The following is a 23,544-nucleotide window of genomic DNA, read 5'->3' as shown; positions in this document are numbered from 1 at the left end:
ACCATCTGTGGTGGAAAAAATAAATACCTCCCGACGATGATCCAGACGAGAGTCCATTCAGGTTCATACAGTTACCAGCACGTCTGAAGAGACTGAAGGAGAGGAGAGCTGTGTGTGTCTTTCATATCTGCGGGTTGGCCTTGAGACATTTACCTGCGTAACAACTCTTTTAAAAGAGAACAGGATCATACATACAGCTCTTGTAGTTGTGAAGATATATTTAATTTATTTTGGGTTTGTTATTTCAGACAGGAGTCAGAAAAAATAAGCCACATTAAGAAGAGTGACCTGTTTGAAGTTCTTGTGTTGACAAGTTTAAGGTTTTTGGTAGAAAATTAAAAAAACTTCTTAATGAGAAAAAACAAAAAAATGAAGGCTCAACAGATTTTACAAATTTGAAATGTTTACAGGGCATTTATTTTTGACACGACGGACACATTTTCACATATACAACCGAAGAAAAACAGAACCATATCTTAATATTACCTGAAGCTGATTTAAAATTCTCCCTCTTTAATAAATACAAAAACAGAAGTGAAATATTTGGTCCCAATGCAAACACACCGATGGTGCTAAGTGATGGAGGACACAAGGTTTCTGGGATTCAGCAAAAACTTTCAGTAGTCAAAAGGCACAATAAAGACGTTTCTGAAATATGAAAAAAAATGACCAGACACACCTTATTTGTGCATTTTTAAACAACTTTTCTGCTAGATGATCATTGAATTAGCTCCACTGACTGACTAACATAATTTCACTCAGTAACTAAATCCACATAATCTTCCACTTAAACCCGTGGCTTTCTCAGCAGCCGGGGTCAACACACACCAGAATCCTTAACAACGCTAAAGCCGCGGATGTGAGAAACGTTAGCTTCTGAAATCACGTTACACTGATCACATTGTCAGGGACCTGTTAAAACAGCAACACAAGCAGTCGGCTGCTGGGTTACAGAGCAAAACACGGCAGGAAAGAGTGAGAAAGAAGAAAAGCAGAAAAAAACCTGCTTCGATCAAACATTAAGTCCTGCTTTCGTAGTTACTCCTGGAATAAATATGCTAATTCTGCTGAGTATAGGAGATGGTTCAAGCACGTCTGTGTTAGAGTGAAAACATGTTTGTGGCAGTTAATGTGGAAACCAAGATGAGCACATAGCAGCGCGTGAAGTCGCCTTGGTTGGGTTTGACACTTCCAGCAGTATGCTCACTCACACTGAGGCATCTCTGCACGTTGGCATAGTCTGTTTAAGGCAGCTAGTGGTTTCAGACTGAAGTCTTGCCTTAGCTGACCACTGATATGTCACTAACAATCCCAGCTGCACACTCACTGTAATACTGGAAACATACTGTCACTGTTAGAGTTCCTGTTAAGAAAAACATCAGCATTGCGAGTGAATCCATCCAGCAGGCAAAGGTTAAAAAACTAAACGACCATTTTAAACATTTCTCTCAGTCTGGGGTCGTGGTAGAAGTGGATAACAGCTTTTTTAGTGTTAAACTCTGACTGTTATTGCCTATAGTCTGAAAGAGGTGTCCAAATCTTCCTGTTTCACTGAGCTTCTTTACTCTCATGAGACATTCTACTAAAGGAATCCGGCAGATATTAATGTTTTTCTTAATGCCATCCAGGTGTATGCAGTTTAATGCCAAGTCTTTTCCAGTTATCTGAGGATTTGAAAGGTTAAATAGGTTTTAGAGAGGTGAGACAGTCGGCAGTCAGGTTAGTAGAAACAGATCCAGTTTCAGTCACATGGACTTTTAGCAGATCATATTTAGGAAAGCATACAAAGCACGATTGTCATATTCCTGAAAGACCACCAATATGACCTGGAAGCAACTGATCCCATCAGTGGCTTTGAGTTACAAGACCAGGACGCCGTCCAAGTCATGAGGAGACTAGTGGACCAGGTCATTAATGTCATGGTCTATGTTGTATTTTTCACAAAACTTGCTTGTCAAAGGAAGGCAGGTGAGATGCTCCAGCCAGTGCCAGTTAATCGGGTGAATATAAAACCAAACGATGAGGGAGGAGAACAGTCCGATGTAAGCCAACAGGGACATGGCGATCAGGATGCGCTTCCTGTACTTGTCAAAGGTCCCGAAGGTGACGTAGGGCAGGAAGGCAAAGGACAGCAGCATGCCGCTGAGGAAACCAAAGATGTGTGCGATGTTGTCGATCCATGGGAGAAGTCCGCACGCAAAGAGGAAGAGGACGATGCCCAAAAGTTTGAAGAAGGCTTTCCACGGCTTTTCCAGAATCTGCCAACCTTGAAAGAGCTCAACGAAAAGGCAGGCGAGGAGTCCAAACTGAGACCCTGCTGGACCGACCTGAGGAATGAGAAAAAAGAAAATAACTTCATACAAGTTTTATTCCTCTACAGTATAAAACTCGCTTCAATCATAACGAGATTTTCAAATATATCGAGACTATCAGACACGATACAGAATGAGGGAATATCCTTTATATGGAGGTAGCTTGTTTTGAGTTAAAAGCATCTTTTCTTTTATATTTTGCACAGCTGTTTTTTTGTGACGGTCATTGAAAAGTATTTTTCATTAATTTTGTTTTAGAAGCATTTAATTTAATATAAAGCTACTTTAATTTCAGTCAACTGTTTTAATGCACATGTGCTGCTGATCCTTAATAAAAGTGTATGTAGCACTGAACGCTGTAAATTAGAGCTGTCTCTTTGGTTACTTGACCCAAAAAAATCTTGTGCTTTTATCTCCAGTATCTGCTTTAGTAGTGCAGGTTTGTCTCATGTTGTCTGTGCATAATTGTGGAGAAATTACCAGGTATTATCTGTGGCACATCGCGGTGGTTCCGGTACTAGGATAAACGGGTAGACTCGTGCGTAATTGACCCTCACAGACCTACATCCACACAGGATGAAATGGATCACAGAAGAGATTTAATCTGATCAGTCATTCTTGGCCACAAGTTCTCAGGACAGTATTTTAAGTAAACTGACTCATCTTAATAATCCTGATCTGGGATAGCTGTAATTACACTTTGTTCATGTTTGCAACATAATAATAAAAGAACATTTTTATTTGCTCCTAATGTTACACATTAGAGACAGAAGTAAAGTTGAAGCACGTGAGGAGAGATTCTGAGTCTCAGTCGCTCTGTGGGGTTAAAGTACTCGATTACTGTGTCAATGCAGGTTTCTGGCTGCTGGGGTGTTAATTATAAATGTAGCTGTGGGCCAATAAATGCAGTATGGGTCAGGCAGTAAAGGTGAGCAGATTAAAGTGACGTCAAAGCTGAATTTGGAGGCTTGGCCTGCTCAAAGACAGATGGCTAATCTGTGGAGACATTAACATGGACAACCAGGAAAAGAGCATGGCACGCCGCCCACACCGGCCCAGACACACGAGCTGACATGCTCCCCACACGGACATGCTCAGTCCGTATTGCCTGTCATGGAAAGTATTGGGACTGACGTTACATGATGAGGATGTGACCGCAAGCACGTTGTTAATTTCAGTAGAAATGTAATGCATGCTGGGACGCCGTTATCTGTGGCAGTGTTTCCTGCTGCAGCACCTGAATCGGACTGATGGGTCAACATGTTTGAAGAACTTGACAAGCTGTTGAGGAGAGCCAAAATGCAGGATTGAGGACTGGAGCTGGACACCCTTGCTCTAAATAGTCTAATATTAACAAACTCCCTAAACAATTACATAATTACTTTACATTAGCCTCGCAGCATAACAGCCTCAGTCACATTTTGGCCAACTTCTTATACCTGCCTATCTCTACTCTCCTGACACTGCTGAACTGCTGTGCATCATGCTCGATAAAAACTTGAAATATGACTTAAGCAATTATGCTTTTAGACTAATGATTATCTTCATAGACAACTGTGTCACTGGGAGCTGGACGAGTGTAAAAAAAGTAATTAAAATTCTATGAGTGTGTAATTATATCAATAAACATTGATATTTGCTCCTATTTAATCACAGAAATAAAAAGTCTTTTTTTCTCAGGAGCTCCATGACTTAACACCTAGAGGATAATCCACTTAAAGCACCTCTTTAAGTGGATTGACTGTCGTGTGTTGTGCATTGCATGTGCTTCTTCTGGTTATTCCTGGTGTACCTGTGAGGTGGTGAGTAATGAGGAAAGCTGGACATCAAGTCATAAATAAAAAGCTGAGGGTTCATTAACACTCGAGTTGTTAATAATTTGCCATTTATTTGTATGAATATATCATGATCTGTTCTGGCTGTGTTAAATGAAACATCTGCCTTTGTTGGATTTTTAAGTCCTCTGTCACATCCAGTGAAACTATTCATTATATGAGGGAGGAAATATCTCATGTGTGAACCAGGATGAATCTGTTAATAAACCTGTATAGACCACAAGCATCACCAGACAAGTCTGGTCACAATTATCTTAGTTAAAAAAACAAAACACAAAACTTTAATCCCATTCATTAATGTGACCATGGCCTTTGTTAACCTGCACAATGGCATTAGGCTAATCTTTTAATGAGGAAAGTGGGCCTTGCAGAGATGTGCAGAAGGGAACAAACCTGCTGGTTAAAAATAATTCAGGCTCTTTCACGTGCTGAGTAATTTATTGCACTTTGCAAAACTTGCATTATAAATGAGAAAACATATCTACTTACACATACAGAAAGAACAGAGGCCTTGTCGTTTTCAGGCTTGTGGTGCTTTTCTAGATTAAGAATGAAGTGTTTTAGTTTTATTTATTTATTCCAGATTTCAGTTATTTACAAAGAGTAGCAGAAAAGCGCATTTTAAAAACATATCATCACCCAGTGAAGCATTCAGCTGCATCTGACTCACCGGCCACTTTCTCTCACACTTTAATCTTGTGTGCCAGTAGGGTTACTAGAACTTTCCATCAGCACATGACTGGATACTACGGGTGGGATTAACTGGGTAATAATACCCAAATAACACCCAAGAAGCTTCATCCTGTACAGCTGGTACAGTTAGATGTGAATCTTTACAGTGTTTTGAGGAACACAGCAGACCTCTTTTCCCTTAAGTGTCTGATCTTCTATTCACAGAGCTCCTTTCTTTATCCCTGCAGCCCAGCTGAACACACTAACCACTTAATGATCACATGTGTTGTGAACTGAACATCAAGTTCACCAGACACTTAAACAGTTAACACCATAAATGTTTCCTGTAGCCCTCCAGACAGAGGCAGTCAGGTCTGCTCTAGTAATCTCCAGAAGCAGAAACGCCCCTTAAGTGAGTGAGTTAAACTAAGCTGAGCTAAGCCACTTTGTGGGAAAAGGAGGTGAGTAAACCAAAGAATGAAATAACATTTTGACGCCTCATTGGACAATTCTGAAGGACACACTGGTCCACAAAGAGCATTTAGATCAGATTTAATATGATGTTTGCATTTTATGACTACTTTTATACTTATTTTAAGTTCAGAGACAGTAATTAGCGACTGGAGTTCATCTTTGTACAAAATAGGGTATGGGTGGGCGGGGCGAGTGTGCATGAAGCTTGGTTTGTATGTGTGTGAGTTTGTGTGCGACTGTGTGTGTGTACAATTATGAGGTGTGCCTTTTTTTTTATAATTTTGATGTGAAGGCTTTTAAACCTTGTACTGAATATGCATGATTTGTTTTTATTGTGTACAGCACTTTGTGTTGTCCTGTGCATGAAAGGTGCTAAATAAATAAAATTTGATGTGATTTGATAGAATCAAATGGGAGGAAATTTGGTGTTCTCTTGAAGGAGCTACAAGCAGAAGAGGGCCTTCAGGAAGTCAGATGAGGGTGTACTCACTATTCACCATCAGCTCCACCTGTTCAACACCATGTTACACAAATATCTAATCAGCCAATCAGAATGAGGATGACAGGAGATTTAAGTGACTTTGAACGTGACATGGTTGTTGGTCTGAGTGTTTCAGAAACTGCTGATGTACTGGGATTTAAAAAAAAAAAAAAAAACTACCGTTTTTATGCTTGAACAGGTAAATATGTACAGTGCAGTTTTGCAAAATTGCACAATTACAACCAAAACGTTTTTCTCTCAGAGAGGTGGTCGGGACCTGAATGTGGGATTTCCCATTTCTGCAAGCAGCTGCTGTACAAGGAGGAAGTCCTGCTGCACACACTCCTATCCACCCTGATTTGCTCCAGGGCTCTCATTTATCAACTGTTCTTACACACAGGTACGTGTGTATTTACTGTGTGTACATTTTCCAACAAAATGACCCTCTTTTACTTCTACTTAGAAATGTGCTTTAAATATAAGAACAGCCCCAACATGCAGAGAATCTAGTAGAACAACAGAGAAAAAGCATTTGCAGAGGTCTCAGCTTCCACATTCATTCTTTATTTTATCGAAATGTTAACTCAGTAATCTTTCAGAAATAAATAAACAGACATGTAGCTTCACTGGTTACTAAACTGACAAAAGATCCCTGAGACACACAGGTGAGAACTTCTCACCACTGATCTGAACTCTGAGCTCCGCTGTGAGCATCATCAGACAGCTGATCAGATCAGACTGACTTCTGATCAGATTCTGCTTCCCAAAAAAGATCCTGTTAGATTTCTGTTGTGATTTGGGATCTGTGTTATAAAGTTATACTTACTAGGCTATTCCAGTAAATATCCAAGTGGGCTTGTCTTAAATGACATGAGACAGGTCAGAATTTCTCTGACCATCAGAGTTAAGTTACACCGTCCATGTTGGACGTGGTCTTTTCTCCGGAACAAAATACATTTATTTCTCTTGAACAATTCAACATCAGACTGAAATCAAACAAAAAAGAACTGCAATGAATCTAGGAATGTGTGCTAAGTTATGTTAAATCAAGTCACCGTTATTAACCGAGAACATTTAAAACCAACCGAGGTTAACCAAAGAGCTTCACAGGATAAAAATACAACATCCAAAGGTGGACGTTCTGGTGGGTTCGGACCTCCAGCTGCAGATTCGACTCATCTGAGTGTGGCAAGGCTTTTTTTGTTTAATAACCAATTTTAAAATACCAATTTCTCATTAAAAAATTGACAGAGCTCTCAATCCCAATCCTTTTTCTCTGCAGTGTTTCTTTGTTAGTTTTACTTCTTTTACGAAGTATATTGTTTATATTGTATATTGAGGATTTTTTTCCTTGAACCTAAACTTTTAAAGAGCTTCAATTCTATTTATTTTAATAAATGTTAATTTCACTTGAATAAGTGAATTAAACAGACATGTTTTGGTTTCAAACTCAGCAGAAATGATTTATTTCTTCCTCTCCATCATTCTGAGGAGAAACACGTGATTTCTTTGTGACGTCTGGTTAAATGAGGCTGTTTCTCAAAGTAGATGACCATAAACGTGGAGGGATTTATCAACATCTGATTACTTATTGACAAGCTACAACTGGGCTCCACACATTTGATAAATGCAGATTATTTTGTACTTACTAACAGTAAAATTTCATTCTCAGGATGGAGTTTAGGACAGTTTCTATGAATGGGTGGATATATGAGGACTCTGGACTCCATTTCAAAGCCCATCACGGAGACGCACTGAATAGGATGTTGACGTATTACAGGTGGTCAAGATGTGGTTATTGACAGTTCTGCTGTGAATAATGTGACATTATCCCACTAAACATTAGACGTCTGATGGACGTGCAGATCACGTCTATACTGCGTCTGTTCATGACCAATTCTGGACGTCTACACGACATGACAAACAGGTCTGCTATTTTGAAGCCTAACCACGACCCCACTTGGACGTTTAACATCTGAGCGTCAGATTCTGTAACTTTTGTAGGTCATATGGGGCGGCATGGCTCAGTCGCCCTGCAGCTCAAGGGTTGCTGGTTCGATCCCAGTGATCAAGCTCATGTCAAGGTGTCCCTGAGCAACACACCAAACCCCTAATTGCTCCTGATGGATCGTGGTTGAGTGTCATCAGTGTGTGAATGTGTGTGAATGGCTGAATGTGACGTACATGCTTTGGATAAAAGCAATATATAAGTACAGACCATTTACCATTCATATGGACGTCTAACACAAGTGCAGGAAATTGACACGAATGCAGCATTTTTTCATTTAAGACAAATAATATCAAACTTGTTATCAACACCATTAAATGATTTGACTTTTTTTATATTGTGAACATGATATTTTATTTTACATTTCCACTTGTTTCTATACTGATTTATGTTGGGATTTGAACCACATTTTGTGGTAACCATCTGGTTATAACTGGTCTATCAAAATGCTCTGCACCCTCTTTTTAAAGATAGTCTGCGCCACAGTCTTATGCCATTATGTTTTTACAACCACGCCCCCCGGCTGAAGTTTATTATATGTGTGAAATTGGCGGGCTGAGTTGAACACAACCGGTATCATTGCCACTCTACTTGGCTGAGGCAGCACATCATCATAACTTATAGCTGATATAGACATGTTTTTGAAAAGTACAGACAGGACACAAAATGTACTAGAATCTAATAATGATTGTTACTGTGTTTAAACTAAATAAAGACTGTATTTAATATAAATCTAGTGCACAGTCTTTCAATCGGTACTCATGCATTTGCTCAAAGTATAAGTTTGGTCAAACATGCTTATTTCCCCCCATCATTAAATTTTCCAAAGTAATTTTTGTACTCAAGAAAATTTTTCTGAACGGTGCATAAAATCAGTGCTGATAATTATGTTAAAGGATTAAACAGATTTTCTTTACAGTATTTACCACTTTAATATTACTGTAGAAATGGAAAAAACTGACAAAACTTGCTGCATGTTAAACAAAAAGGCCTTACAAAGGCCAGTCAAATAGATATCACATAAAGGTGGTGCCTTTATGTATCAGAATAAATATATAAGTAAGCCCACTCTTTTCCTTTTCCTGACATCATCTTGATAGGCAGCATTCATCCTGCTGTAACCAGCACACCTCTTTAAAAACAAAACCCAAGCAGAAGTTTAAAACTGTGCACCGTGTGTTTGTATGCACATCTTTGCATGAATGTATTCACAAGACAAACTCACCTCAGCTCTGTAGGGCAGGAACAAGGCAGAGGCCAGGTTTCCAGTGATGCCACTGAGGATGTAAATGATGGAGATGCGGACCCAACCTGCCAGCTTTTCCAGGTCTCTGAGGATGGTCATCTGGAACACCACTGACACTACACAGTGTAAGAGCCTACACACACACAGAAAATAACAGTCAGTCAAAGGAATAAGTTTTACTGGCATTTCAACTGGTGAATTATATTAAACATGAATTTCAGCACATTTGGCTATGCTGTTTTCCAGTAAGCTGTTTTCTTGCCTGATTAAATCTGAGGGATTTCCCTTGTGCCCTGTATTAGCTTAAGTACTACAGTGCACGTGTGAGCAAACTGTTCACAAGAATATAAGCCTCATTTATAAATATTTCATTTGGTTAAATCCATGAGGATTCCAGTTATTCAACCATAACCTCTTCATTACGAGAGCCCCTGTACGGGGACAGCATGTGAACAGTACAGAAGATCTTTGTTGAGCTAGGAAGCCCCAATCATAACATGTAGCATACCAAAATGACATGATGACCATCAGCTAAAAGACTCTACCAAGCACTGGCATCCCAACTAAATACAACGCAAAAGCCCAAGCAATTATATGGGAATGTAAAAAAACATGACCAGAACTGTCCACTGTAGAGCTTCTGCTAATTTCTCCACTTTAAGCAAACCACACAAGTAGGAGTCACATGAAAGCAGAGACTCTGCTGATACAAAGATGTCTGTCTCGTCACTGTGGGACCAAATTCTGGGAGCTAGCAGCCAGAATCAGTAATCGTGTTTTTCTTTTGCTGTTTTGTGGTGAAAAGTTTGATCCCAGCTCTAAAAAACTAATGTGTTCTCCTACGACTCTGCCTTTGTTTCACCTGAATCATGAAGGTCCTGCTGGTTTCCATGGAGATGAAGGAGGTTTTATAGTGAAGTATTTACTCTTCCAATCATAGACTACTCTTCACTTCTTTCTGGATCCTCATGGTGTTTTTAAGGTGAATGTGGGGGCTATCCCTGGATCCTCCTGACTCTGACCATAGATAGAGGTGTCCATCATCATCATCAGCTGATGGCTTCCTGAGATATTTACCTGTATAACACTGCTATTAAAAACACCTGGAAAACTGCTCAGGTTCACCTTATTATCTTGTACTTTTGTACAGTTCCTCATCAGACATTACTTTACTAATATATACTGAATTTATTTTGGGTATTTTTCAAACAGGAGGCAGAAACAACAGGGCCTTGCAATGAAGAAGTCAATGAGTAATCACTCAGCAAATGATTAAAAGGGTTCAAGAAAAGCACAAAGGCGCAAGATTCCATCTCAAAATGGAATGCCAAAAATCTTCTAATTTCTTTTTATTGGCTTAATCTACATTAAACTGAGTCATAATCAACAGCTCCATTTAATAACTGTGTGCAAATAGAGATAAGTCGTCAAAATGTTTGTTGCAGGATGTTGTTGCAGGGTGCAGTCCATACCCAGCATGGAGGAAAAGAGAGAGCCACAGCCGGTAAAACTGATCAGGAACGTCAGGGTTGAGAAACGGGAGCAAACCGCACACTTCATCCAGACAGTGGACCTGTGTAAGAATAGAGTTGTTAGGAACATACTAACAGCAACACACACATGCAAACAGGATGCATGCACACACACACTACCTGCGAGCAGAGTGTGGCCTCTTCATGGAAGTAACCATGCATGAAAGAGCAATACTCTCTGGTTGTGATCTCACATCTACAGCAGGAACAGGCAAAGTGCAAATCAGTTTCTGTTCCAGATGACTCTGCAGTGGTGTTGCAGTTAAGTAAGCACATGGCTAGAAACCAAAGTGATGTCTGCAAATGTTTCCCCACCTGCCCTCTGTCCCAATGCAGCAAGGCCGCCCTTTAATATTACAGTCCATGTGTCTGTAACCTGTGTGGTTCGACTTCTGGGGATTTGTGCACACCTGGAAAAAGACAAGTGGTTAAGTCTCAGTCATGTTTCCTTTATAGAGCAGCAAAGAAAATATATTTTATTTAAATGAAGAGTAGGATGATGTCTTATAAATTAAATATTCAAACTAGTGGAGGTGTCCCCTCACCGGCCACTTGGTGATGTCGTCTGGCCACCAATGAGGATCTGTAGAGCCGGGCTCGTCACACAGCCTGATCAGCAGGAAAACAAGACAACGTCAGTTCTGGCAGGCTGGTCTGAAACACCACATGATAACTAACTCCTAGTGCTGGGCAATGATTTAAACTTCTAATCAAGATTAATTGCATGATTTTCTATGATTAATCATATTGTCAATAAGTAATCCATTGCACACTTTTATTATAAAACTATTGCTGCATAAATAAAAGTTGAGTAACTTTTGGTTTTCACTCTCTTTAAACCAATAAGCTGCTTTTTCAGAGCAGTATTCCCTTTATTACCTGTGGGTGTCAAACATACAGCGTGAGGGCCAAAGCCGGCCTGCCACAAGGTCCAATCTGGCCCCCAGGATGATTTTGGTCAATGTTTATAACACAGAAAACTGCTATTTTTCATTGTTTTCTTTTCATAAAATTTATTTATTTTATTAAATTTTTGCTTTTATTCACTCTTATTTATTATGTATTTTTTAATATTATTTATTTACTTATTATTTATCTTTAGCGATTAATTGGTATATATTCTTAATTGAATTTTGTTTTATTCCAGCCTTTGTTCTTTCCCTTATTTTTTCCTGTATTTATTTAGTTTATATCTAATCGTAAATAAGATGTTGATTCAGATTCAGATGTTGAGGGCTTAAATGTAAACATGGTAATAATATATTTGTACTTATCTGCACTTAAACAAAGGAAAACATTGGAAGTTTTTATTATTATTATTTTTAGGTTATTTTAGTGGTCTGTTGCTGTATGTGGCTCCTGAACTAAAATGAGTTTGACACCTCTGAGATATACAGCAGCAGTTAAAATATTGCTTGTAAATCTCAAATATTATTGTAATAAAATCAAAGTTTTATGACAGAGAACGAAAACCTTCAGGATTTATTTGTTAAAAAGGTAAAAGGTCAGCAGTATGAATTTTAAAAACCGTGTGAAGCTGCCTTCCTTCTGATTTCCAGCAATCCGGCCTGTTTCTCTTCTCCATCAGACAGAACCCAGAAGCTGATGCATGACGATGCCCCTCTTGACCCGTCGATTAATGAATTTCTTAACTTGTTAATAAAGCGTTAACATGCCCAAACCTACCAACTTCATTTATAGACACAGTATTTAGTGTGTCGATAAAATGGCCGACCCTTAAGCTTTTTCATACTTCGCGAGAAGCTTCGTCTGCGACGGGGCGGGGCTTACTGCAGGGGGGGATGTCTGTGTTTTCATGTTAAAGATACACTTGTGTATCTTTTGTTTTCATGGACCCTCTTGAAAACGAGATGTTGCATCTCAAGGAGCTATCCATTAAATACATTTCTAATGTGCAATAAACAGATGACGGGCTTATTTTATAACAAGAAACTTCATCAGTGGCAGGGTGGGGCTTTAACTGTGGCGGTGTCTGTGTTTTTAAATCCCACGTGTTGTTTAATTTTCCTACTTTCTCACCACCTCGATCGGCTGATCATTACATTTATCTGTTCAACCTTGGATCAGGGGAAACGCGGAAGCCATTACTTTCCGCTTCATTCTTTCCCGCATTAACAACGCCCACCTCACAGTTCGACAAATCAAACAATACTTCTTGGAGCCCTTCAGTAAGAAAGTCCAGCTCAGCTGTTGTCGAGAACTGTCTCCATTCACCTCCACGAGAGCAAAATGACGCAAAAAGCTCTCACGGAGTATGTAACAGCCTTTACTGGCATCACAGAGAATGATCACATCTGTATCCTCACCTGGGGTCCTGATGACAGACAGAACCAGACGAGCGCAATATCTCCACAGATTCATTGTCCCATTTCTCAAAGGTGGCCAACGTCTCCTGCATGAAGTTAAAAAAGTATTTAGCTTAAATGTGCAATGCTGGAAAATAAACAAGGTAACCAAGTCTGTTTTAGACATGCAGCATAAAGTTTGCACAGGTCGGCTAACGTACCGAGCAGTCAGCTCTGAGGGTCTGCACACATCCTGAGTTGTCATTCTGGATACAGCAGCCTGATTCTTTCTCAAGTTCTTTGGCCTTTTCGATCAGGTTAACTATCTGTTTGTCCCGACGGATGCACGGTGAGAATTTGGCTCCTAAGTGGATCAGATCCTCCTGGAAAAGGAAATGATTGTTAAGATCAATAAATGTAGTAAATCAAAGTGATCAACTAAAAAAAACTTTTATTTTACTGATTACACCTTCTTATCTTTCAACAAGTTATTATCTCTTCATACACCCAGAAATGGCTTTTTCATCATTTAACCTTTGTCAAATCATCAACTTGTTAGTTGGACCACAATAATGACTCCATAAGAGGCAACAAATGAAACTTAAAAACATCTTATTTTGCATTATGTCATCAGTAAATGTGTTAGTACGAGGGGAGAAAGGTTATTGCTGAGTGAAAGGAAAGGCAGCGTCAAAGCTAAAGACAGCACATTACTGATGCTGGGAACTAAAGTGAGAACGCCTCATTTATATGAGCTAGAAGTTTATTTCAGCAGATCATTTTAGACTGCAGACATCACACGAGAGCGTGGCATGTAATGCAGCAGCACTGCAGCTAAACCGAGACCAGAAGAGACTCACAGAGCTTGGACCAATCCAAAAGTTCTCCTGTTGGATAAACTTGACGCTTTCATAAACACCTTTGTTCTTCAGCACCTGCGGAGGGCGACAGAGCCACAAACTCAAACATCTGCTCAGGAGTTCACTGGAAACTTGAAAAAAACTTGTGTTTATAAGAAGCTAGAGAGATAAATGTGTCCCAAATGGCATCTTTTTTTTTTTATCTGAAAATTGTTGTCCTTACAATATGAAAAAAAAAAACTACAATCACTAAAAAGTTCATTTTTACATTGAAAGTATTACATTCCTAATCTTACTGCGCACTTTCAGAAAAACCGGCTGTCTTCCATTTTGATCCTATAGAAACCATTATGTTGATTAATATGTTTAAATCAAGTCAAGGATGAAAGTTTTTATTCCTGCACAGCGATGCAGGAGCAGGTATCTCTGAGCTTCACTCACCAGATCGGACGTGGAGTGTTGTGAAAACCCGAAAGGGGCAAAACCATACGTGCTGCAGGCCAGCAACGTGATAACTACATGTACAAATGTAATCCAGTAGGTGAAGTAGGGTCTGAACACACAGAGGGGAAAAAAGTATTTTAAAAACATTTGAAACAGGTGAAATTCCTGTCAAGCATTACAGAGAACAAACATATCTTATTTAGTCTGAAGACTCTCTCGTTTCATATGATCCATCGTCTCTTAAGATTTCATGTCACTATTTACTGTTTAAGCAGCTCTAAAAGAAAAAAATCTGGGAAAGGCAGATTCACTGGTTGGGAGTCTCTCTCTTAAATGTAAAAGTTAATTAAATAAAATAAGCAAATAATCCTTCGCATGTCAGAGTGATAAGACATTACTCGTTCCCAACCTGTGGCTGTGGAAGTCGTCCAGCTGCTTCTGGATGTTGCTGCTGAGGCTGCGTCGATAATTTCGGTTCAGCCATTTGCCCACAACACCCATGCCGTACTGCCGCTTATGTTTGTCAAACGCAAAGTGCTTAACTTTGGAAGCGATGCGACCACCGCGACGATGATGAGCCTTTTCGAGCACCGCGGTTGGTGTCCTGGGAATTCGAGATGCATCCTTAACAGTACTGGAAGGAGGAAAAGTGAGACATGAAAAACAGAAAAGTCTGTAAGGAGTCGGCTAACAACCGGAGTTTTGCTGTTTTCTCTGTTTTTGTAATTATCTGAGTACAATCATTTGACTACCAAAAGTAATGCATTTTTAGTATACTTTGAACTACTGGAACAGCTGCAGCTGTCAGCAAAGAACTACTAAATATTTCAACACAAGGACTGAGATCTAGAAAAGCAGTCAAGTATGTTCGTTTTACTCACAGGCTGGGGAACTTCTGCTCACAGGGAGCAGAAGTGGCTGACATGGGTGGAGATTCAAATACATCATCAGCCATAGAGTACAACTCCTCATGGGCATCAGTCTGTGTAGCCAATAATAAGGATCACAGGGGACGTAGCAACAGTTAAAAAAAAGACAGAGAGCAGTTATTAGCAAGTAGCATTTCATTAAGTGTTTAGAGAACAGATTTCTGTTTCTGTTGCAGCAGATGTGTAGAGGATAGAACATACTGAAAGAGAGCAGAAGAATAAAAGAAGGAGGAGCAATGAAAATGAGGCAGGTGAAAAGAAAGGAGCAGGAGACTGGCCACGCCTTGCAGGGCTCCAAAATGTGACCAAAAATTTATTTAGTACGACTAACTATTTTTCTTGGTTGCAACGGTGCGCCTAAAGATTTCTCAGGTCTAGGTGTCGGACAGTTATCTCTAAATGTCCTCACCTGAACTCAGGGAAGAATGGCATCCTGGTAAAAAACAGAGGTAAAGTGTTTCTTCTCCTCTGATTGGCTCTGATCTGCTGGTCACTGTGTTGTGTTATAGTTTGAAACTGTTCAGTGAAGAATGACACAGGAATCTTGGATATAATTTCAAGATAGTGGCAAGTCGGCCTGTGAAAGCGGCCGGAAACAGTGAAGCAACCAAGGTGGCAACCAGTTTAGTTGGAAAAGGAGACTTTGATCATACTATTGTGGGGCAGCTCAGCCTCCACCAGCAGCTGCCTCAAAAATGAACAAACTGGCAGTTTTTATCTCCTCTGATTGGACTGGGCTAAATTTCTTTCTCCAACACAGGCAGGATGAACAGTTTCCCATGTCACACAAAAACACCACATTCAACAATATTTGGGAATAAAAAATATCTACAACCTACACACTTATAAAGAAGTGTATAAAATATTGTAACTTGATTCTAAAACATTTTCCAGCACTTAAAACTCTTTCCACCCCCACACACCTATCTCATGGCCTCTCCAGGAACCTTTCAGTGGTGTTTAGGGAAGCAATTGCTCAAACACGCTGGAGATGACACCAGATGGGTGAGCGCACAGACCAGTTCACAATTAACTACAGATCTCGTACCCCTACATTTCCACACATTTACTCCCTCAAACCACAAATACTTTACTAATGCCTCTCTTTCACGGGCATCTGGAAGTCAGACTAGTAAGTACAACTTTATTTATATAGCACCTCTCAAGATATAAAAAAAGTACTTCAGAAGTATGAAAAGATGTGCTTGTGATTTGATTTCATAACCTCATCTTCTGCAGATAAGCCAGAAAACATTTTTTGTTTTGTCAATATTTATTTTTGTACTTCCTGTTTTACAATAGAATTAATTGACTTGAAACTTAGAATTAATCCTGTTATCATGGCCAGCTTTTGTTGTCCTTAAAGAGGGGGACCACCACCCGAGTCTGCCAGACTGGAGGCACTGCCCAAGATGTCCACACAATGCTGCAAAAGCGTGTCAACCAATACAGCCCCACAGCATCAAGAGCCTTGAGAAAGTCCTGTGGATCTCGTCCACCCCAGGACCCTTGCCACCGAGGAGATTTTAAACCACCTCTGCAACCTCAGCACTGGAGATAGGAGTCCATCCCCGAGTCCCCAGACTCTGCTTTCTCATCGGAAGACATGTTGGTGGGATTGAGGAGGTCTTCTAAATATTCCTTCCACCCATCCACAACGTCCAGTCATGTTACAGCCCCCATGAGCTGCCGGATGGTGGACCAGAATCTGGAAGTCGTTCTCCATTAGCCTGCGATACCCATCAGCTAACACTAGAGTCCCGAAAGCCAAAAAGGTTGTATAGGACTCCTTCTTCAGCTTCACATCATCCCTCACTGTTGGTGTCCACAGCAGAGTTCAGGGATTACTGCCATGACAGGCACTGACGACCTTACAGCTACAGCTTAGTCCACCGCCTCAACAATGGAGGCGGAACACAGCCCACTCTAACTCAATGTCGTCCGCGTCACTCAGGACGTGACTGAAGCTTTCCCAGAGGTGGGAGTTCACAATTGTTTAAATAACTTTTCATTTTGTAATGACCAAAAAGCCACTTGCTGCTGGGAGCAACGCTCGTTAAAACTTGGTTGTGCCTCAGTTTTTTGCTGTTTTTGTTAGGCATACTGGTGCAACCACCGCATTAAGTTAGTCTGGAGACTTGCCTTGACGTAAAAAGTTGAAGCTAAAAGAGAAATTGCTGTTGAAGATGTTAGCATGGGGTTAGCGATGCTGACCTTGCTGAAGAAGAGTGACACGGATGCGTCGGCAGAATCGACCGTGTCCTCCTCCATCCAACTGGGCCGTGCAAAGCTCCTCCTGGGGAAACTGCGACCGGTCTGTGAGCCCGCCAAGCCACTACGGCCCTGGAAAACAGACACACCACAGAACAAGTGACCTAACAAATTCATGCAGCTTTTTTTCCTTTGACTTGCCTAAAGTCATATATAGTTATTACATCTCAATACATAGAAACACATCTTTGGCGGTTCTTATGTACATGTAACGTGCACATCGTTTTGTGGTATCCTGCTCACCCTCAGCAGGTTGGATGCAGCTCTGATGCTCATGCGGGCCACAGACTCCCGCTTCCTTCTCGGGAAGCGGTTGTACCCAGAGCGCTGGCTGGCGAAGGAGCTGAGTGAAGTCATCCCTGGGGTGATAGGAATTCCCTGAGTGGTGTGGGGTGTCCTGGGGGAGCGACTGTCCACCTCATCTGGGCAACGGAAGGCTCGTCCTCGCGCCAGGGGGTCCACAATCTACCAGAAACAGAGATCAGGGTCAGCTTGCTAAAAGCACTCTGAAAGGTGAGGTGAGAGTCCTGAATAAAGCCATGTTGATTAGAATATAGGCAGAGACATACTCTGGGCATCCTGTGGGTTGCTGGTGAGTCCAAACTCTGGTCCATGCTAGTGGCTGTCTCAGGTTCTCGATACTGGGCCTTCAGCTTGCCGTAGCGCTGGCTGCAGTGACGAAGGCTCTTCCTGTGCCATACCTGCTGCTTTGTCTCACAGTCTTCACCCACCCCAAACCACTGGGCCGTATTCCTGGAGGTACACAGAGACAGAGGCCACAGCCATACATGATACAGCTACGATGTTATGCAGTTCCTCTTCGACATTCCTGTATGTGACACCAAAACCATAAAAGCTTCTGCACTTTTCAAAATATAGTTGCTTGAATATTTGAGAACATAGTCTGCATGAATGCACATTAAATGTTCTTCCAGATTTTAACAGGGCAGCATTTGCTGTGTTTTTGTTTAATATATTCAGGTAAAAAAAACACTTTGCTGTTCGCCCCCTTCGTGTATAGGACTCTAACTCCATAGCAACATGACATAGAGTGTTAAACATTACGCAACATAAAGAAGAAGGAAAAACAATAACAGCTTACTTTCGGATGCTCTGAGAGAGCGATGTCTGTCTACCAAACTTTGCTCTTCTGTCTCTGGCTAAATTCCCTCCTTCACTGGCTCCGTTCACGCTTTCGGACGTAGAACCAGTTGCTCGACCGCTTCCACTGTTTTTCAGAGACGGTCGCGGCGGCTGACAAGAAAAAATGAGAAATAATTCAATTATTAAACTAATTTCACATTTTCGTTACAGTAAAATAAAATAAATAATGACTGCATTGAGTGAGAAAATGTGTACTTGATGTGTACATGAAATCATTTTTTATTTTCCCATATTTTAACCACAACTGGTCTGAGCTGTTACTAGTCTTGGTTTCTTACAAAATAAGTTAAATCTAAAGAGTTTTGATCTAACAGTGTTACAAAAACAGCTGTAGGAATATTAAAACTATTACACTGGATGATTATTAAGCAGTATAGTATTGCATTGGATTATAGGTGCTGAAGCATTTACAACAGAAAGAACATTTCAATCAGATTATGAGATAGTTAAAAAAAAAATCTGGCTACTAACTGATCAAATCTATTATTAGACTCCAGATTGTACAAAACTCTGCTGCAAGACTTTTAACAGCCAATAAAAGAAAAGACATTACTCCTGTTTTAGCCTCCCAGTGTGTTTTAGAATTGATTTCAAGCTCTTTCTATTGACTTTTAAATTCTTTCATGACCTTTCCCCGGCTTGTTTATCTGAACTTTTAGAACCACATGAGCCTGTATGAAGTCTGACATCCTCTAGCAGACAGTTTTTACTTGTCTTAAAGTGAGCTACCTGAAAAGATCAGGTCAGCAGAGCCAGTGTCTGTATAAAAAAAAACTCATTATTATTATTATTTTTTTTAATTAGAGAGCCTTTTCCTATATTTAGCCGACTCTTCAGACATTGATGTGTCATAAAAAATCAGAACTTCCAGCCACTCTGCATTTGGTCAGACTTTAAAGAGCTGTATGTTTTAGAAGAGCTGGAGGTGGTTTTGGTGGTTCAGACAGTCTCTTTCTGCCACTGCAGGCATGTTGACAGTTTGTCCAGCATCAGAATGAAAGCGTAATGGGAAAACTTGATTGTGTTTGTGTACAAAAGCTAACATTGGGTCACAAAACTAAAGCAGCACATGTTATATTTGCATGTTTATTGCAGTATTTGCCCTTTAGGAAGCAGTTTAACTGTGGCACGCTCAGTTAAACTCTGACTACTTTGTGCAGTAGAGTGCTGCTGCTTGTGTCCTGAATATGAGGCCCACAGGGATGAAAGCATGCTCTTGTATTCATTAAAAGCAAGGCAGCATTCCAAAGTTTCTCTTTTGCTTCAGTATACAGCAAATTCAGAGGAAGAATGATACCATGCTTTCCCGTTAATGTGCTTAAAATGACCTAAAGTATGTTTTCTTTTGTCCCTTTATATTCCAAGTCTAGAGCTACAGAAGAGAGCAAATCCACGCAGACTGATGTGGGACTGTAACATAGTCCAACATTTGCAAAGACAAATGCACCTTATTTAGTTTTCACTTTTATCATATTATCAACTAAATTTTTATTTTAAATGTCAATGTGACCAACACAGCTGCTGTCAATAAGAAGTATTTTGCTGCAACTTGATACTCATCAGGGATTTCTTCCAGCCTCCACTCTGATATATTGTGTGAATTTGCCTGTGTATCATGTGTCTCTCTAATTGCATACACAAAAATTTAGGTCTGGTGAGCAGGGCGTAAGACACGCAATTAAACGCAAAAGAATCATGGGATTGTTTTTTATCAACTCCTGCATGTTAAATCTCATATTACTAAAGCTCATTCTGTCCTGGGTCTTCCTCTTTGAAAACACTGCAGTAATCAAGGCAATGCCTACAGCCAAACGCCCTTTAAGCTCAACAACATGCCTTCATTTTTTTCTAGACGTCACCCGATTAATCGGCTGGTCGATTATTTTGGCTAATTTTTCCTTTATGTAAATAACATTGGACAATGAGTATTCTGATCCAATTAAACCTGCTGCATGCTTGTTGCATTGGTCATTTTAACAGTAGCCTCTTATGCTGAATTAGTAACAGTTTTCATCCCAAGCAGAGGGCATAGAAGAAATTCTACAGGAAATGTGTATGCAAAGGTAATTACTGAAACGCTCTCATATACTATATACTGAAGTCATTCACACACTATAGTGAAATTTCTAAAATCACATTTCACTAGTATGTATGAAAGGAATTCTACTAGTGTGTGTGTGAGAGCAAATTTCATCTCATATAACTACTGGCAGGTACTTGTGTGGAAGCAGTGTTGTCGTTATGGGAACATGTGGTGCCCCGATCGTCAAAGTACCAACCTACCGCCATTTTCCCTCAAGATAGCAACAATACTGACCAGCTACCTTAATAACTTTTTAAAGGATGTGGCAAACTATTAATTATTCCCGTTCCATGTACTGTATATTTAATTAGTTTGATTTCAAATATTACTTTTAGAGAATAAGCCTTAAAACTATTTTGTATACTATACTATACTATAATTGTAGTGATAGCAATCCTTCAGCCAGTTGCAGTTTAGGTAAAGAAACCCACCTTGAACCTGTGAGCTACATTATAAAAGCCCACGTTATGGGTGACTTCTGACAAGGACTGCAATGATTAATCGACATTGTTGACAACTAATTTACTTGTTGACTACTGCCGGCAAAAAAAACAAAAAAACAAACAAGACTACAGAGTGAGACATCGTCTTCTTGCCTATTTCTGCTGAGAGTTGCACAATGCACATGTGTGAAGAAAAAAACAAACAAACAAACAAAAAAAACCTGCAAAGTGAGACATCAGCTGTGTCCGAATGTGCACCCTACTCCCTACATAGTGCCCTATATAGGAGTCTCACCATTTTGTAGGTGTGTCCCCTTGTGTCCAGAGAGAAAAAAGTAGGGCATTCAAAATTACCCACAATGCATAATGAAAAGTAGTGAGCATCGATGGTCACTAGACAGGTCAATATAGACCACAATGCATTGCAGGCAGAAACTCAACATGGTGCAAGGAGGCAAAAAAACATTTTTTATTGAATAGATAGGCAACAAAAAATAAAATACAACGTGAGGAATAAAAATAAAACAATTTACACACAACGTTGAAATGGATTTGGAATGACATCTTGACGCACGTTGCGGTTGCCGTGGTGACGGCTGGTAGTCACGTGGTTTGCAGCGAGGAAAAAATAGGCAGCTTCGTGTCCAAATTGCCAAAAGAATGAGTCACTATGTAGTGTGCTATGTAGTGCAGCCCTATGTAGTGAACGAGGGGTTAGGGAGTAGGGTGGACACTCAGACACAGACATCGTCTTTTCTTAACTCTGCTGAGAGTTGCACATGCGCAATAATGTCCGCCAGGGGAAAAATATGGCGGCCGACCGGGAAACAGAACAGCGGCAGAGGACGTCAAAAGTCTGAAATAACTTCACGTTAAACTTACAAAAAAAATTAAATACATGTGAGATTTGTAAAAGGGACTTTGAGTACCACGGATGTACGTCTGCAATGCTCGAACATTTCAAGACGAGGCACGTCGGAGTTACATAACAACCTGATGCAAGATTTCAAAGCTGAAAGTGAAATAAGATCCATTTAATAATTATGAGACACATAATCCGATTGGTCGACTAGTCGTTTTAATAGTCGGTGACTAATCGACCATCAGAATAGTCATTAGTTTCAGCCCTAGTGTGTATATAGTTATTCATGCTCTAGTTGTGTTTCTATAACCACCATCAATCAGTGTCAAATCAAGTCAACACTGGCAAAGGAAACAAGGAATAACAACAAAATCATTGGCATGTCGTCAAAGAAGGCCAGGTAAAAACTTATCATGCACCTACACTTCTTATAAACATTGTACGAAAGTAGGTAAATTGTAACAGGGAGCGTCCGATTGGTCGACTAGTCGTTTTAATATTCGGTGACTAATCGACCATCAGAATAGTTATTAGTTGCAGCCCTAATTCTGACATTACTGATTCTGCTTGTGGTAGCAACTAACAAATAATGTGCAACTACATCTTGTTTACAAGCAGAAACATGAGCAAGTTGGCAAAACATTTAGCAAAAAGAATGCATTTGGCTTCACTAACTAAAAGTTTACAGTCGCGTAAAGAACATTATTACATCTGTGAATGCACCACTAGTGACTTGCGCCTTCAGTGAGTGTTTTTGTTTGTTCTGTCTTCAATAGATTACATGAATGGAATAATGAAACTACAAGTAAAACCAACTTTGAAAAGCTGTGTTATCCTCTTAGAACCTGCAGTTAGGTGAAATAAGGGGGAGAGAAAAGCATATTTAGAGACCTCAATCAGGACCAAAACTAAAGATAAAATGCACATTTTCTCTAAATCTTGTTTACAAATGTTCAGCCCTTCAAAACATACAAATCGTGCTAACCATTAACCAATGCTGCTAAGTCAAGTGCACCAAACTTTCATATTAATTTAGTTTAGTTTAATCTTTGAGTGCAGGTTCAGAACAGGTTTAGGGGTTTAGAAAAGCCCTCATATTCTAACAGTACATGTTTTAGTGTTACATTTTCTTCAAATAAAACAATAAAAAACGTTTTTGTGTTCACGTGTACAGCACTATTATTTCTTTCATTCATGTAAGTAATAATGTCATTTTAGACATTTTTATAGGTCCAAGTAGCTGTAAGTGTTAATAAATGCTTAAGTTAAAGATTCTTGTTTATCACTTATTATAAACTAGGGCTGCTCGATTATGGGAAAAATGATAATCACGATTATTTTGACTGAAATTGAGATCTCGATTATTTAACACGATTATAGATAAGAGGTTTGAAGTGTTTAGTTTACTGTGGTAATGCAGACTAGTTTCTTTCCACCAGGTCCCCATAGCTATTGTTTGTCTCAGACCAGCAGCTATGTTCCGCCTGGTGTGATCTGGAAAAAAATAGTCTGGAGACATTTCGTTTTCACGTTGAAATCCGCGTCAATAAAATGTAGCACGACATTTCTATACGGCTCTGGTGCGGCTTTACCACAGGTCCGTAGTGGTGGCGAAACATCGG

General features: G+C 39.9%; 1 protein-coding gene across 1 annotated transcript in view; it reads right to left on the bottom strand.

The window, feature by feature from the left end:
* Window positions 1-203: 203 nt before the first annotated feature.
* LOC121638431 (inactive rhomboid protein 2-like) overlaps window positions 204-23,544 on the bottom strand; it is a 46,905-nt gene continuing 23,564 nt past the window's right edge. The window contains exons 3-18 of the mRNA XM_041983230.1: window positions 18,473-18,624; window positions 17,940-18,123; window positions 17,614-17,835; window positions 17,314-17,442; window positions 15,052-15,152; window positions 14,580-14,804; window positions 14,168-14,279; window positions 13,727-13,801; window positions 13,088-13,249; window positions 12,888-12,973; window positions 11,106-11,169; window positions 10,876-10,970; window positions 10,681-10,756; window positions 10,501-10,601; window positions 9,008-9,161; window positions 204-2,327 (exon numbers count right to left, since the gene is read on the bottom strand). Coding sequence (XP_041839164.1) covers window positions 1,896-2,327; window positions 9,008-9,161; window positions 10,501-10,601; window positions 10,681-10,756; window positions 10,876-10,970; window positions 11,106-11,169; window positions 12,888-12,973; window positions 13,088-13,249; window positions 13,727-13,801; window positions 14,168-14,279; window positions 14,580-14,804; window positions 15,052-15,152; window positions 17,314-17,442; window positions 17,614-17,835; window positions 17,940-18,123; window positions 18,473-18,624 — 2,370 coding nt within the window. The 3' untranslated portion in view covers window positions 204-1,895. The remainder of the gene's footprint in view (window positions 2,328-9,007; window positions 9,162-10,500; window positions 10,602-10,680; window positions 10,757-10,875; window positions 10,971-11,105; window positions 11,170-12,887; window positions 12,974-13,087; window positions 13,250-13,726; window positions 13,802-14,167; window positions 14,280-14,579; window positions 14,805-15,051; window positions 15,153-17,313; window positions 17,443-17,613; window positions 17,836-17,939; window positions 18,124-18,472; window positions 18,625-23,544) is intronic.

The sequence above is a fragment of the Melanotaenia boesemani genome, chromosome 4, assembly GCF_017639745.1.
Source record: "Melanotaenia boesemani isolate fMelBoe1 chromosome 4, fMelBoe1.pri, whole genome shotgun sequence".
NCBI lineage: Eukaryota > Metazoa > Chordata > Actinopteri > Atheriniformes > Melanotaeniidae > Melanotaenia > Melanotaenia boesemani.
This window is presented reverse-complemented; position numbering and strand designations above follow the sequence as displayed.